The sequence below is a fragment of the Danaus plexippus genome (assembly GCF_018135715.1).
Source record: "Danaus plexippus chromosome 9 unlocalized genomic scaffold, MEX_DaPlex mxdp_26, whole genome shotgun sequence".
Taxonomy (NCBI): domain Eukaryota; kingdom Metazoa; phylum Arthropoda; class Insecta; order Lepidoptera; family Nymphalidae; genus Danaus; species Danaus plexippus.
In genome coordinates this window covers 2,550,717-2,569,321 of record NW_026869848.1, presented here as the reverse complement: position 1 = coordinate 2,569,321, position 18,605 = coordinate 2,550,717, and the positions used below count along the sequence as shown (strand labels likewise).

Below are 18,605 nucleotides of genomic sequence, written 5' to 3'. Positions count from 1 at the left end.
TGTAATTATTTGAAGACAACCAAGCGTTCCGAGCGCTTTTACGAAATCCCTACTCCGAAGCCGGCTGTAATGCGACATGCGAAAAATGATAGAAAAAAAAAAATGTTGCATGTAATAATGCTTTATCATATAACAAATTAAATTGAATATAAATTTCATTTTTAAATAAGAATTCAAAAAATATTCAGACAGAAAAAATGGCTTTCTTACGTACCAGCGCTTATTCTGATGTGATATTGCGTAGACTGAGCTGGAGACTGGAGGGCACATAATAAACTTAATATGATATATATGTGATATAGATTATCATTGTATCACATGAAACCTATCATAATCAGAACCCCGTTTATGATTAGCTATGGACTTCACTACTGCGTATTATCTGTCATGTTGGACGTCGGTCGCAATGGGGACGCCGACAATATTGCACGCTCGGACGAACGCATTGTCTTTTATATATATGTTTATATTACACAGAGATACAAAACGGAGGGGGTTTAGGATTGGAGGAATGGGGGTATTGAATGCATTTAGGCTTATTAGAGTAACGTGGTCGTGACGTGACATCTAGACACCCCACAGACATTAGATTTGCACAGACACAAAGACGTGTGAAACTATATTCGAGAGTTAATAAGGTAATAGAGTATATAGGTTAATTTAATGCATTTATAATGTTAACATTGAATTCATTTTAATAAGTAATATCGTTTCGTTTTCTTTTGTTTATGTTAGTAAATCCCCTACTTTGAATCAGCCGTTCTGTTGAGGGTAGTAAAGACCCGACGCGTATGCTTACGAAAGGTTTGCAAGGACACACTCACTACATACGCAACGTATCCAGCTCATCTTCATAAAGACATTTTTATTAGCATTTTATATCTAAAACAAAATAAATATATATATATATTAAATCACTCTAATTTATTATAGCACGACATCGCTAACGAAATTTTTAAATTTATTTTTCAAATAATTTCTTTTGTTATTAGACTATAATAATATTATATTGACAAAAAAATCTTAAAACGAGTTATATCTCATATGCTTTTTCATAGAAAATAAAAAGTGTTATATGTAAAAGAAATGCAAATTTAAAAAACCCCTTCGTTCCTTGTATTAACATTTTATAACAATAATTTACGTATAAGTAAATTCCTGTTTATATAAATTCAAACCCAGTTTTGTTTACTTAATTCATTGATTTAAATGAAATATTTGTATAAATAAATAAGTACCTTTATATGATACTTAGTGTGATTTATATAACAGAGATCGTATATATAGAATAAAAGTGTATATAGAGCGTCTAATTGTGTTTCTTTAATAAGGGTTAAGGGCATGTTGCACACTGAAAACTATGAGGAACTGGTGACTCAGCGTATTCGGTTTGACGATGTAAAACTTGTGGTAATGGTTCATATCACAGACGTCATTTAATGCGTCATCATTCTTTATATTGCTAAGACGAAACGAAACCTCTCAGCATTCCCTGGATCATGGTGCGGGTGACGGGTCCATCGCGTTGCAGGGAGAGGAGCTTTAACGGTGCCTAGGACTTGCGATCCAGGTGTAGGTTTAAGGAGCCCCTTTCTAACGCTCTTCAAACGTTCACGTCCACAGTCCAAGCTCCTCTCTACCCAATCAAATTTGTATCGAACCTACTAGAGCTGTCTTCTAAGAACGAAATGATGTTAGTTCTGGACAGGAACAAGTCTTTTAGTAGGCTGTAGAAAGAGTTAGCTGTTATACCTCTCACTCCAGCTTCTACCGTGTACGAATTTACGACAAATCTATTCCTAGTGAATTTCTTTGTTAAGTTGTATGAGAAAATATTCCTTATTATTATATTACAGCACGGCGGCACCGACGACAGCATGAGTGACGACGTGTTCGAGGAGGACACTCTGCGAGCCCCCGCTCAGCGGAGCACCCCCTCGCCCACAGGATACAGGGACTACAGACCTGATCGCCAGAGGTGCACCGTAGACGATGACATGCCCATACATAAGGTACGCAACCTACTAGTATCCCAGATGCGAAAGATCGATGTTTGTTCCTCATTTAAACAAAAACTGTTATAAGGATTTTGATGAAACTTTACAGTGACGCGGCTTAGATAACGGAATGAGATATAGGCTATGATGCTGTCCGTCTTTCCGACTAGTATTAAATTAAACACTTGCAATGTATGTTTTACCCAGATAGGGAGAGTACAAGTATTATAGTAATTCCTACTAACATTTCTTTGACGGTTACAGAATGTGACTTTAAGCTGTTCGTATCTGTAGCAAATCTTACTAAGCATACTAATATTGTATAATTTTATTTTAAGATATATATTTTTTATTTAAATCTTACTGCAGGCATACATCACAGATCATACATCACGAAAAAAAAACATGCTTAGGTACATAATCGTATTTATAATATATGACATATATATTTTAATCATTACTTGATGAATTTTTTTTTTTTACACATTTAATACAGTTCCTTTATAGCCGTTCTAATGTTTATTTTATTAATTCCCTCCAAAATTACAGTTAAAGTCTTTCTATGTTTAATAAAAACTATTTTTTTAAAATACTATACTGAAACTTACAACGCAATTAGTTTGAGTTACTGTTAATTAATTTTATACTTCCGCCAACTTACTTCAGATAAACCTTCAGCGTTAATTTCCGGTTGAATATTTCGGAAGCTAAGGTCGCTTATACACATGCCTGTGGCTTGACGCGGTTTACTTTACTTTTAAAACTTACATCTAAGATCTTATTTTTTCTCATACACATTAAATGCAGCTAAACATTTATAGCTTAAAGATTTTTTTACTTATATCAAACTATGAATACTCACACAGATAATTTTATATTGATTCAATTAAGCTAAAAAATTGTGATCATTATATATAACCTTACTGTATGTGTTCCATCATAACACATAAACTAGTGTATACATACATAAAGTACGGTTTTGATTCTAAGCTAATAAACCTTCACATATCTTTATAAATAGTTAATATAGGTACCTACTACTATAAAGACCTCAACAGATCTAAGCTGTGTCCTCAATTATAGAGGTCATTTCTGCGAGCTTCGTATCGTCTGTAGAAATCCTGCAGATTGAACTGTCAGTGTCAGAAAGACGACCATTTCAAATCCCACAGACAGATATCAGACAGTGAACAATAATATATATAAAAATATTTATTATATAATCAGGCCAAATATATTCTCAGACCATATTGTTGGGTGACAGCGGCGTTGGCAAAACCTCGCTGCTAGTCCAGTTCGAGACGGGCAAGTTTCAGCCGGGTAACTTCTCGGCAACGGTCGGCATTGGATTTACGGTAAGACAACGTTATCGCTTAAACTGAACCCTTCCACGTAAATAAATACGGCTTGCTAAAGTTTTTAACTTAATTAATAAGCATATGCTATCATGATTTGTACGTTTTAGATGTGAGATCAAAGCGTTTTTTTTAATTTTAATATCATTTATGATGTATTTGAATTATAATTTATTATAAATCTCCCTTTAAACCTTGTTAATATTAAAAAAGATTAAAGAAATCTTTCGTATAACATTTATCAGACTGTGGTTCAAAGAGAAGGAGCCGGTCATTGTTTTTTTCGCATTTATTTAAGAAAACATCTTTGAAGTAATAGCGTAACTTTTATATTGTAACTACTTATACAGCATGTGATAATGAAAATATAGATTGTGCTATATTAAGAAAAAAATAGTAGGACACGATACAATAGAAGAGGGAGAAGCGAAAAACTAATTAATGTGTGGAGAAAATAAGGTCGATAATCAATTGAGTTGATAATCAATCAAAAAAATCATAAGAAAAACTATTTTATTTGAATGTAATTAAAAAGGCTGCTTAAACGTTAAACGTAGTCTACTGAAAATAGACAACAACAATGTCTCAATCAAAATAAATGGTTCGTTGACGATTATAGCAAAATAATTCATAGCTTTCCTTAAGGCTAAACCACAGTAAATCTAGTTGTAATTACAACTAGGGTATGCCTCAAATACAAGATAAATTCTAGACATTACTTAGGTCATCTGGACCGCGATCCCAAAAGACCTCAGATATATAATAATATAAGCAGACAGGAGCGCTTTAGTTTCAGAGCAAATATGAGCTAAGGTAACAAGCGAAGTCGAATGCTTTTATGATAAAATTAAAAAGTAATTAATTTTTTTCTTTTTCATCTTTTATATTTAAACCTACTTCTTTATCTATACTATTGTGATGACACAAAAGACAGCCTTATTACTGGCGGTGATCTCTTACAAGCGACCGAAGTAAGAATATAGATTAAAGCATAATGGTATTCCATAAAAAAGATGAAGAAAGAAATATATATATATATATACATATGAATACAACACAAAAAACAACTGTTAGTGCTCACATTGTGAATCGTCTATTGGGTCATAAATACATAGCAAAGATATTTATAGGCATACAGGACAAGTGGCTTTTAAAGTTTTGTTGGTAACATAAGGTTCTATCAAAATTTTCCATGAGTTTTTTTTTATAGAAACTGAATTTTGATGCAGAATTTAAGTTTTTCTCGTCACGCACGCACGGTTGGACTTTGTGGACATGAGCGTTTGATTTCATGTAATAAAAATAAATCGAATCTCTTAAATAAGAGAGCACATAATAAGGGAATATCTCGTTCAGTTGTTGATGTCATATCGCTGCGACTGATATACCTACAGTTCGAGGGGACCAGCGGCCAGTGTGTTCAACATTTCCAACGGATCTCGTCTTCATGAATTTTCAATTAATTTATCACTAGTATACTAAGCTGATATCCTATACCGATCATACCTATGATATTTATGTACCTAAATTTTTCGCTGGAAAATTAAGACTGTTGACAATATTTTTTTTTAATTCCGAAATTATGTCAATTTTGAGTTTTATGAAATAAGTTTTGTGAAATCTAGCGGCGATTACAAAAAAAAAAAAAAAATATTTTGTTTACTAACCTCTATTCAGTATTCAATGTGTGAACAAAAATTATTTTTTTGCATCAATCGCTAGAGTCCCTAACTAATTCCTTCAGTTGTTACACTTTGAATTCCTCATATCACAGTGATACGAGTAGGTATATGTACCTAAAGGTGTGTTAAGTTTTCTCGTTTCAGTTGTCAATAAACGAAGGTTTACATTATGCCTTACTTGTTTATTATCTATTCGTGCATTAAGTTCGTGTGAGCGTGGAAAGCGTCACATTACACGAAATGTATAGCATTTTTTGTTTTATTACGTCAAATAGTTAAATAAAACGACCGATTAAATCAGATAAAATGTGCAAGAGATTTGAAAGATTCGGCATTCCTAGTCATATTATAAAAAACTTTCCTATTTTATTTAAACAATATTTAATTAAAAACAAAGGAAATAAAGTGTGTATGATATCTTAATTGCTAGTGTACACGAGGCCGGTAAGCAGTTTTAAATAGTTTGAAAAAGAAATAAAATGGAACGTTTTGTAAAAGGTTAATAGAAACGTCGGTACAGACTACACACTACAGACTACAGAGTACGGAGCGTGTTGAACTTTGCTTTACGATGTTTTTTTCAGTTTTTAATTGTTTAGAGAGTTGAGTATGCAGAAAAAACTATATTAATTTATTAGTATGTAAAAAAAATTACATATTTTTCATGGCATGTCATACACGTGTAGGAGGAAAAAACTAATATATAGTTACGATAAGTTTCCATTATACATACGTCACGTGTGGTAAACACTACTAACTTTAAAAAATTATCAATGGACCGCTTTTACGTTATCGGTGACTAACTAACTTTCATAGGAATTTTTGTCGTCTCATTAAAATATTTAATTAGTTCCGTGTGCATGAAAAAATACTTTTTCTTTATCATGAAAAAGTCAAATCGTGTTACGTTGGCGCTTACGTTACAATTAACGTAGGTACCCGTGAATAAGGAAGACTTGTTAAATATAATTAATTATAATAATAAAGATTTATATATATATAGGATAATAAAGATTTCTTAAAGAATAATTTAGGTATTTTAATGTAGAAAATAAATATCAGTCAAAATTTCATCTCGGGGTTTTCCTTATTCAGTTATTCGCGACATAATTAGACTTGATATTGATTATTAACAGAGAAAAAATTACTAAGAAATATTTTTTCTAAGTAATTTTTTTGCCGTTAAATCACAAAATTTCAATACATCACATGTACTATACATATTGTGATAAGTTTATTATATCTTACCTTTATAAAGACACACGAGATTTTGAACCGTCTAATTAACGTCACGTAGTTTATTAAATACTTGTCGAAAGCCTGACAAAACCTTCTTCACGGCCCTGAAACTGTAATATTCAACTATTTACATGAAAGTTTGTGTTGTTATACAAATTATTTTAGAATTTACAACATTACAATTACAATTTTTATATTCGCGGAAGTCGTTTCACAGTTAAATAAACAATATTTGTAATGTTCAATGGAGAAGTCCTTCACTTATGAACTAAAATAATCAAAAACCTGGTCTTAATTATACTCTACTATTTCATAAAAAATTTAAAAACTATTATACCTATTCAATCATAAAAAATTCTATTGTTATTGAAGTATGAAATAAAAGCGGCGTATACACTATTGTTTTTATGTATTATGACGTCATAATTATGTTGTAATGTACATAAACCGCATCTAATTTGTATTGTCAGTGAGCCTCAATGCCGTTGCCCAGCGACCGGGGCTGGGGGAGGGGTGGGGGCTGTGGGGGGGCTGAGGGTTTCCCTAGACGGGATCTAGGATTTACGAGCAGTCGCTACAGGAACGTCGGGCTGACGGTCCCGTGGGATAGCGCGTGACGCCGCGGTACATTTCGTTTAATAATTGTCCAATCGGGGTTATTGTGTGACTTTCTTCTGTGAGATAATAGTGCTGTACTGATCCCGTAAGGATTACTTGAGCGATTACAGAATTTTTCAGTCTTGATCGATTAATTAATATTTTGTGCAAATAAAAAAAAAATCTTTCCATGCCATTGAACTGAATTTATAGAATTTTTAAACAGATGATAAATATTTATTTTAAAATAATTTCAACACCTGACCGAAATATATTTTCTGTAATAATTATTAACCTAAATATTTCTGAAATCCGTTATAACTTCTTGGGAGTAAAAAAAAAAAATAACGTCCTGTAAAAAAAAAAACATCTTTCCTTTAAAAAATTTTAAAGAGAAAAACTTATCGTTTACTAAGAATATAAAATGTATAACCATAGTAAAATGTAAGTTTATAACAATAATTTTATTGCGTGTATCAGTTGATTCATGAAACTGTTTTAACATTGGAATAAAATTCTAATAATGCAGGTCCCTCTCATCCGTCATCTGTGATCAATGAAACGAGATATTGGAATTACTTCATTAAGTATCGGAATAAATGTCGTTATTGAGTTTTCAAATCGCTTAAACTTTTCCATTTATTCATAATCTATTTATTTCTCATGAAAATTGATAGAGATTTTTAAATCAAACTTTTACTCGGCACCACAACAAGTCAGTCGATGTTTTACGAGGATCAACGATCTATAAAATGGGCTTTCATATGTGCTATAACTAGATTTTGCTTTCGATAAACCTGACACGGTATTAGTTTTTTATTGATAACAGAGACAGTTATCAAACATTTTATAGAAAGAAGTATATTAACAAAACATTATCGTTTTCTTTATTATTCGGTAAAGGGACTATTTAGAAGAATAGAGATATATTTAAAATATACAAACAAACTCGAGCCTTGTCTGATTCGATGTTTATTTTAATTGTAATGTTTAAAAAAGCTCCTTAAAAACAAATTAATGTGAAGTGGTCTGTTGCCAAAATAACATCGTTTCCGCATACAAACAAGTTAACCAGAAAGAATATTTCCACGTATAATATAAAACATAAATTCGTTTCACATAAGAGATATTCCAGCAAGCGTCGCCTTTATCCAGAATCAGTGACACGCGAAAATTGCTATTAGTTGTTTTCATTTTTTTGCGAGCGCAACGAAACTGTACACTTCTGAGTTATATTGAAATGAAGTTTATGCGGCTAACTATTGACGTGTTTGGCTATTAACATGCTAGACTCTCGTCCCAACTTGTAGTAAGTAAAAAATCTACTGAAACAGTATGCGCCCTATTTTAGTAAAAGCCTATTTACTCTATGCTTAACGTACAAATTATGAAAGGGAACAAACACCAGGCAGCTTGTTCTAATCCATTCATAGGAAATAAGCAAGCGTATTGTTTAGTCTGTATGTGAAGAAGATTTAAAAGGAGAGGATTGAGACGTGCCATGTTCTGCAAAGTTAAGGTCCGAGACACTGCAATACCCAATCATTGAATATTTGGTTGGTTGGTTGGTCTATTATAAAGATATATTCTGTAGGTAGAGTCACGTCTTTTTTGGTTAAAAAAACCGCTTGTGGATGGGGGCTATTAGATTTTCGAAGATTAACTAGGTCGATCGGGACAAAGGTTGATTGAAGTGTGAAATTAACATGCTTCACTATGATCCCTTTCTCAGGAACAATCTGATCCTGGATGGTCAAAGAACTGTTCTGATTACATGATACAAGCGTGACTCAATTTTACCTAACGCATTCGAATATACTATAATAATATGTAAAATCAATTCAAGGAATATATCGAGTAAACGAAAACCATTATTAAGATACAACGCGGAAAGCTCCTCTTGACCAATAAACAAATTTACGACCATTTTAAAAACACATGAAGTGCCCAAAAGTGTCAGGCTATATAGGGATACCGACGGACAAAAACCTGAAATTCCTCGTATCGACTTCCACGGCATTCCACCAACTCAAGGGGAAATAAGTAGCCAGATAAAGATAAAATGGTCTAAATCTGCACCGGGACCCGATGGGATCCCTTATATAGTATTTGAAAAATGTACATCGGTTCGTAAACATTTCATAAATATGTATGGTAAAATCTGGGCAAGGAAGCAAATCCCGGAGTCCTTCGGGAACACAATTTTTGTCCTCATTTCCAAAAAAGATCGTGTTGCTGATCCCTAAGATACTAGGCCGATATCTTTAACAAATATCATATCCAAAATCTTTTTCTCGGTTCTACAAACGAGAATGACGCGATTCATGCTAAGCAACAGGTTTTTAAGGCCAAATTACCACAGAGAGTTTTTTAACCGGGATTTCTGGATGCCTAGAGCTTAAAAGATGCTAGGAAAATGGAGAGGCAAATTACAGATTCTTGGATAGACTTAGAGAACGCATGGGGTCGATACAATATGAATTAATGCAATTCGCACTAAGATAGGTATAACTTTCCAGCACTAATTAGTGATATGATCGTGTTATATTACTCAAAATTAAAGTTTTCTTTAAAAACTAAAGAAGGTCTTTTAAATACTTTTAGTTTTAATTTAATACAGATATACCTCATACGATCCGAGATTATTGTTAGGCGGTCAATGCGTTGGTAAGGTTTTGGAAAATGGCCCATTTAAATTACTCCGTCGTAAAATAAATAATATAGGTCGTAGGCCATCCTTAGAAGGACTAGTTGATAACTTTTTAAACGATCTCAACAAGCTAGATAATCAAACAATGACTAACGTCAAAAAAGCTTGGATCAACGATAATTACCTAATGTCACATATGACTTGTCCTTTCCTCATCTAGGATTTTAATAAAACCCTTTTGTTAAAGTTAGATGCAAGCATCATAAAGATGTTGAAGTTGTGGTTCGGGCTCGCACTGTCGGTAAATTCGTCAGCTTTATTCAAGGATACAATAGTTTTGGTATTAATCTAAAAAGTATTTCGATGTTCTATACACACAAGATTTTCCAAGTGACATATCCTAGCGAAATCCCATGATGAGGTCGTTACAAAACTCCCAAAAGACAAAGATGATCCAGACCTAAAGGCAAGACTTCAAATCCATAATTAGTTTATGATAGTAGCACAAAGTAACAGAGTAGAGTTAAGAACCAGTAGAAAGGCCAAAGATAAGGATATATTATATATATTAAAGTCTTTTCTTCGGAAAGACGAAAATGCTAAATATAAGATTTATATTGAGATGCAGAGTAAGTGGTTAGACATAGGAATTTTTGCATTCTATTAGCACTAAATTCATGATTGGTTGCTAACATTGCCCAAATTTTATCTCAATGCGTTCCAGATCTCTCTCCCAGATGAGAGTTTTTTTTTTTATGTGAAAGGTGGTAAACGAGCAGACGGCCTACTTGATGGGCAGTAGTGACCGTCACCCATGGACATCCACAACATAGATGCTTTGCCTACCTTGATTTTTGAGGAAAAGGGATGGGTGGGAATAAGAAAATGACAGGAAAGGGTGGGAATAGGGAAAGGGCAACCGGCTCTCTCACTCATCGGACGAAACACAGCCACTAAAGGCTACTTCACGCCGATCTTCTGTGAGAGGGTGGTACTTCCCCGGTTGAGCCGGCCCATGTTCGAGCTGTAGTAATTTGACCACAGCTAGGCTAGCTAGGCTTTACCACCACGGGATAAAGGTACCGAAAACTTGAATAATTTACCGACGATTGTCATGCGTCAACAACATTGAGTGTTTTTAGATGTTTAATATACCAGGCTCGTCTTTTCTTCTTTATCACGCACGTAGAGCATTTCAAGTCCATAATCACGCCGTTTTCGCCGTTTATATCGACCGGTGGACACATCTTTCTCCCCCCCCCCCCCCCCGGCAAGTTTTAAGGATATTTTTCGTTTTTGAAAATAACGTAAATCTTTGCGTAGTATAATAGGCTCCAATCACAAGGTAATTGATAAGATCAGTTCAGTTCACCCACTCTTCATACGGCGTACAACGAAGCGGAACCTAACGGATCAGTCGGAGGAATATCCCTAGCTGCTGTTATGACCTCCCACCGACAAGAGTGTTTCATTTACACTGTTTTATTGTATTAAAACTTTAACGATAACATATATTTGGATATAGCTATTAATAAAAATTTAAATTGTTGGATGTAATTGTTTGTTTTTTTGTTGTAAAAGCTTTCAATTAAAGTTGAACTTATGCTGGGTATTGTAGAAATATTTTTTATTGTCATTACTATCGTTTGTCACGAGTTTAACAAGAACTATATTAAAGGTAAGGGCAAAGATGGCTATTACATGAAAATATTTTCTTTTACACATTCTACGTGACGAAATAATTGACGCGTGGAGAGACAGAATGAGTTATATAAAAAAAAATTGTATTTGCAAGCGACGTAGTGAGTGAAAACATTGAAATAAAAATATAAACGGAATATTTTCTTGTAATTTAATAATAATATTGAATGATTACTCTTAAAACAAATAACACATTATAGATCTTTCCATCCATATTTCAAACTAAACACATTGTTATTTGCAGTACAATCTGTTTCTAAACGATTCAGTCTGAATCTAATTTAGTTTCTTGGAATTAAAGAGCTAATAGGTTGCTTTGATGTAATAATAATAGTATGGAATCTATACATATATACTTACTATTGAATATCAAAGCTCAATAGAGCTAACACAGAGTCACATATTGTAAGCGACAGAACATAATTTGTTTTCAAATTATTCCTTCAAACGAGGTTCCTCTTTCGATATTAAGAAGTTAGAGCATAAAAGTTTAGGGTTGGGGGTGGGGGGGGGGGGTTAATATTATTTAATAATTTTGCTCTAAGGTTTAGTGTAAGTTATTAAGGCGCTATGCATTTAAACATATAATTATATTAAGGGAAGTAATTTAAACATTTATACAATATCTCTTAATCAAATTAAGGTTTCCATCTATACGAATAAATAACATTGGAGTGTCTGTATGTAATATTGAAATAACAGTTTTTTACTACATGCATATTAATATATAATACACGGTACATACACCTATATAACATTTTTTACATTTTTTGTCTGTCTGTTTGTTCCGGCTAATCTCTGAAATGGCTTGACCGATTTTTACGGGACTTTTGTCGGCAGATAGCTGATGTAATAAGGAATAACTTAGGGTAATTTTTATCAAGATCCCGAATCCCCATCCCGAAATTATAAAGCGAGTGGGAGGCAGGGCGTATACGGAGCTTAAGTTTATTCATTGTTTCTTATTGTTTTTCTTACGTAGACGGAGTCGCGGGTAACAGCTAGTAAAAAATAAGAACCTGAATCATCATCATCCTGAATATTTAAAATGATTTACCGGACTATTATTATGAGCAAAACAAAGAAAGTCATATCTCGTGAGTCTTGTGCAAAGTTAAGAATTAAGTTATAACTTTACTCATATACCTGTAACGACTTGGTTAATTTTGTACAAATATAAAATATTGAATACTTTTTACGACAAATTTTGAAAATTTATATTAATTAATTTATTACTAGCTTTTGCCCGCGACTTTTGGATTTGAACGACTATGGATTGGGATCGGGATAAGAGTAAAAATAACACTATTTTGCCACTGAATCCAAACTGCACTTCATGGTTCCACCCGTATAGTTTTGAGATCGGGATCGATACAAATAGTAGCCTATGCCTTCCCCAGAGTTCCATCTATCTCTATATAAAAGAAATCATCAAAATCGGTTCAGCGGTTTAGGCGTGGAAACGTTAGTTTCGCATTTATAATATTAGAAGGGATACCTGAATTATTAAAATCCTCACGTCTACGCTTTTGTGATGATTATAAAAACTTCCATTTGCTATCGAGTTTTATAGACAAGGACTTTTGAGGGAATACAAAATAGAAAACAAAAAAAAATCTATTCAATTTTATGACAAAAGAAAAAGATCTGCTTTGAAGTTACTCAGTCTCAGTGTGTCTCATTCCTCATAATTTTATTTATTCGTCGCGGAAGAGGATTTAAAATATTGAACATTTGTGTCATATTAGAATATTAAGGTAAATACTACTGATTCCGTAAGCTTAGTGCAGTTTCACGGATCGCTCTGTATGTATGTATGTGTGTAGATACCTACTCATTGATGAAAGGATAGTGACGTCACCTATTAAAATTCACAGACGCGCGTGAATGAAGTTTTATAAAATAGATAATGAGAGATAAGTTTTTGTCATTAGATAACAGACTCAAACGGAATAAATTGTTTTGTAAAATTAAGTTACGACAAACATAATACTTTTTTTGTAAATCGATAAAAATTTCGTTTTTCGAATTTATGTTATTGTCAAAGTTTATTCTGATAAGGATAAGTTATGGGAGAATCAATTACGAGTATCAGAAACTTTACCTAACTCGTGTTATCTGGAATTTCTTGTAAAGGTCGAATAGTTGGTTTTTTACAGGTTAGCTACAGTGAAAGGAGGTTGTGTGCACTTTTGCTTTTTACAATAGTCACAACGTCAAGTTTTCGATATAATGCGACAATTCAAAAATATTTTAATATGAATCTCAAATATTACAATCAAATAATGTAAGTAAACGCGATTTAAAAGGAGGCTCCAAGTGCCCTAATGTGAATATTTTAATTGACCGCTCAGTTATTCCTCGTCCTTGTTCTCAGATCATTTACATCAATGTTTTTCATCATACTCCGCTTGTTCCGTTCCCTAAATCGGTTGCCACGTTTCCATCTCGTGTCCAATATGGACACGAATTCTTATAACGAATTTCTGTCCGACCAAAAAAATTCTTCTCTTCCTCGAACTGGTGAAGTTAATTAAACCTCTCATAAAGAACTGCCGACATTTGCACATCGTCAGAGCTCGCCTCGATCAGCTGAAAGTTTTTATTCAACCAATAAAGTGAATAAAATGAAAGCGGAATGTGAGACTTCATCGGGCCTCGGGGCTTGTTAAGTAATATCGGTCTGATTGGCTTTTGATAAATAATTAATGATTATTGACTTTATTTTGTTATCTTCCTTACACACCTATTACTCATGATAATTAAAATCATAATTTCATATATTGCACTGATTGGGAATATTTTTTCATATTTTTTTTTTTCATATTTTTTTTGTTTCTACTCGATTCCTACTACAATAAGTTGGTTACGGTCTTAGGGTTTAAGCTATTTTGGAACACTATGGTATTTTTTAAAATCGTACAGGAAAACACAACTTTAAGGCTAAAGCTACGTAAAACTTTATTCAATAAAACTCATTTTAAATACTCTCGCGAGTATTCATTTAATTGAAACTGATATTTCTGATCACGGTCGCTGCGAAGTGACCGAGACGTCGGGAGCATGCAGCTTTTAAACATAATAAAATACGCGTAGTTATCAAAAAAAAATGAAAGTTTCATACATTTTTTGAAATAATTTTAAAACATTAAATCTAACAGTAAATACAAAATACAATTCACGCATTTGATCAATATTTTCCGACTCAACTGGACAATTTATTCATATTGCGTATAAAATAAAGTTATTTAACATTTAACTTTTAAAATACATTTCATTTTATATACATTCGTTTCATCGCTCCTATAAATAACTTTATATGACACTGTAACGTTTAATGAAAAAGCCGATGCTCAGACAAAATGAAAATTTTAAAGCTCTCGTGGTTTTTGGCTTAATTATTTTAAAATTTACATAAAAAGTTTTTGCTATGTTATATATTGGATGTTTGTCATTAAAATAATTATATATATATATGTGTGTATAAGATCCGTAATATCTTAAAAGGTGAGATGAAACCAAAACCTAATAACCTTAACGTTTAATCGTCTAATTTGAAAATATCATTTTCAATGACATTAAATTTTGTTTGATGTTAATAAGATATAGGGTGAAGGGTAAAGGGAGAGGAGGGGTGGGGGTGAGGGGGGGGGGAAATAATTTCCTATCTCAGGTTGTAGATGTCTTTGATTGAAATTAGTTATCGAGGTGAAATGTATTTCAATATTTTTCGTATAATAAAAGTGACTCGTCAGAAATGGAGTCAATGTAATGGGCTTTGTAACAGACGTTTAATAACCATAATGATTTTTCTATAGAAGTTTTATACCAGTGAGTCTGTGTAACCTTAATAACAACTTGCAAATTAGTGGACGAACACATTAATGGAAATATGTTAAGCATTTATTAGGACGAGAAATATACATATATATGCGCTATGACATTTGTTAATAGTTATTTTATTTGACTTATTTAAGACGTTACTAACATAACAGACACATTTCACGGTATATACAATACATTTACCTACATATATTTAATATAGCACACTTAATAGCGTACCACAGTCAGGTCAAACTTTACCAGAGACATAAAGAAGATCGGCGGCTACTTATGATTTGTAATATACCTACTGTTTTGACGGAATAAATATACCCGTTAATTATAAAAAAAAACATTTCATAAATAAATATAATAAAATAATACTTTCATATCATTTTATTTGCAGCTCTAGAGTTTACGACCTTAGTTTAATCCCAACTTTAAACCGAACGTATAACATCGTTGATAGCAGCGAATTAACGATCTTTGTTTTACGTCACTTTAACTTAAATGAAGCTACAATAACGTCATATCTAAGAACATCACTTGATTCAAAACTTAGGTATAAACTGGTTGTTATATGTATATACAGCCTTACCGTATTCAAAGGTACAAATTGTTTTTGAAGTAAATACAAATTATTCGTCCTGTATGGGAATGCAATTATCGAACCCGTTCAATAAGGCTTACAACGTGCCACGCCTTAATACATCCGCCTGGAAGAGGCCTTTGTATCGTCTGATAGACGGCTGAACTGTACCAGACGTGACACTTGAGCTATGTGTTATTATAGGCACATATAGTCCCTGATATTGAATACTACTTAAAGAATTAACATCTTCATATAATATATAAGTTAACTATAATATTAAGGAAACATTATTAGCGAAATAAAATAAAAAGAATATAATCCTGATTACGTCATAATAAACAGTTAAGGTAATGTATAGATTTGATTTATTATATACAGACATCGCCAAACACAAAAGAGCCAAATACAGAGAATAAGAAATAAACAGGGAGGAGACTTTATTATAAAGTAGGTACTTAATAGGTACTATATTAAAACTAAATTTCCTCTCACCAAGGATATTTCATTTCGATAAACAATTAATAATTGCTTTTCTTACACAATGTTTATTTATATATATTTATATCCAGCGAAGCGTCCTAACAAACGATGATCGTAAGAGTCAGTAACACTTTTAGGAATTTCAAAACGTAACAAATCCTCAGCTTCTATATCCCTAACACTGATCTCATTTATTTCTCTTCAGTGATTCTAAATCGGAAGAAAAACACCCGAACAGCTCCATAATTATTTAGATTTTAAATACAGTCCCTGCGTTACAAAGGTGGCTGTACAAATAACTGAGGTTGTAAAATTAAATTCTATTGCTTTTGTACGAAAGACCATTGTCCTTCGCAGGTTTTATTCGAAGCAAAAATCACTGTACTATTTCTTATGAATATTAAATTTGAATTTACAATTATAAAAAGAATATCCTTTATGACGTATATATATAATATTTTATTTACAAACAAATATCAAGACGTCTGGCGGAGCACTATAATATATATTTAACTCTGATGAAATAAGTAGCTTATATTTTAAATAAAAAAAAATGGAAAATTAATACTTATGTTCACGTTTATAATAAGTCTCACTGATGATAACAAAAATATTACAACTGAAATTTAAAGGTCAAATCAAATGAGTTTTATGATTTTACTTGAATATAGTAAATAGAATTAAATTTAACTTCATATATTCCTTATAATTTAAAATGATCTGAAAATTAGTTTCTTTGACCGTTGAAATATTTCTTATAAACGTCACCTGACGTCTTAGTACTTACTAGTGAGGCAACTTCTTTACATTCGAGAGTTCCTTTAAAGCCTCTCCTTACAGGAATTCCATTAAAACTACGGAGAATTTTATGATACTTACAACAACTTCTAGGATAGATACTTTTACGTGAAATCAGATATTTACGGAAGCTTATCGCATGATTAGTGTTTATAAATACTAGTAGAATAAATAAATAAGAATTGTTCCTTAAAGATAATATTAAGTGTAGATTTGTTATAAATGTCCTTCGATTTCCAGTATTGATTTTTAAATGATTTAATTTCCTTTAGTGCCCGACCATGAGGTCTAAAAAGTTTATTCTAATAGTTTGGGTAAAATTTAAATTAATAAAACCGGTCTTCAGGCAGCACGGTTGAAATTTTGGAATTATACATAAAAAAAAAGTTCCCGCCGGTTCAATTAAGAACTCGATAATTATAACAATTTTTCCTGTTTAATTCTCGTGAAACAAAATCAGGCGTCAGCGGCGCTTATTAACTCAATTTTATTATTATTTTTCTTACCAACAATCTCCACGGGGATCTCGTTGGAGCGAAGTTAAATACATACGTAACACTAGCAAAAGTTGGGATCGTTTCGAAAGTTTACACGAGTAGTCGGAGCTCAGTTTAATTGGGTCTCGATCAGACGAGGTCTCGTCTTTGTTAATTGTAGTTAAGTGTTGATGGGCACACGTTTGTACTTTGTGTGATGCAGTCATACCATAGCTATCCACGTTCGCTTGTTTATTTCTGACATACAATCCCTTTAAATTTTTTCTACATATCTCATTGTCATTTAACGAATTAAATAGTGTTTATATGAATATTTCTTTCTAATCTTCTTATATTTAAAATGCTAGTGTATATCAATCGAAGGAATATAAAAAATATTAAATTTCCATGCAGTCATCGAGACAATGTTTTTAATAAGAATAGTTTATAACTTTATTAGAATTGTTATATATTGCATAGACTTAGCGGGAGATTTGTCACTTAAATTGAATAAATATTATGGGGTGTAATCACACCTTTAAAGTCTGCTAAAAGGTTACTCTAAAATGAAATATCTGTCAGTGAATAGTAGAGTACCTGTTATAATTTATTCCTATCTTCAGCGAGGCTTGAAGTTAAGTGGCTGATACTTCTCTCCGCCGTCACAGCTCAGTCGTACTCATGAAATATCGCAACACCGTCTTTAGCGTCTCATTCGTGATCCCCGACATACATACATATTATCTGTCATTATATATAATTGATATTTTCATTCTATACTTCATTATTTTGAGTTGTTAGTATTAATTTTCTCCAAAATTTCGAATTACCTTCTTTAGATTAATTAATATATCTAAGTTATTAAAAAAGTATAGAAATAATCTTATAATAGCTTAACTAATACACATATAAATAAAAATATAACCAAGATATCTTTAGTATTACTTATAAAATACTCAACATTTCAATTAAATAATGATTTTTAAAATAAAATTTTGCATTATAATCTACTTTTTTATAAGTAGGTAAACTTAATTAACACTAATGTTTCTAAATCAAGTCAGTCATAATTATATAATATCCTCAGTATATTCATAGAACACGTAGCAACATATCTTTTCTCTAAACGCAGCATGACATTACTTAATACAGTCATGTCACACGTCAAATGTCAATGTCATGTCATACGTCAGTGCACAGCCAACAAAAGTCATTT

The 18,605-nt window shown here is 32.2% G+C and overlaps 1 protein-coding gene across 2 annotated transcripts in view; it reads left to right on the top strand.

The window, feature by feature from the left end:
* The window catches only part of LOC116767550 (ras-related protein Rab-26), a 46,283-nt gene that overhangs the window by 4,422 nt on the left and 23,256 nt on the right, over positions 1 to 18,605 (top strand). For both annotated transcript variants that reach the window (XM_061527547.1, XM_032657923.2), the window contains exons 2-3: positions 1,857 to 2,012; positions 3,242 to 3,352. In XM_061527547.1, the coding sequence (XP_061383531.1) occupies positions 1,878 to 2,012; positions 3,242 to 3,352 (246 nt within the window). In that variant the 5' untranslated portion in view covers positions 1,857 to 1,877. The remainder of the gene's footprint in view (positions 1 to 1,856; positions 2,013 to 3,241; positions 3,353 to 18,605) is intronic.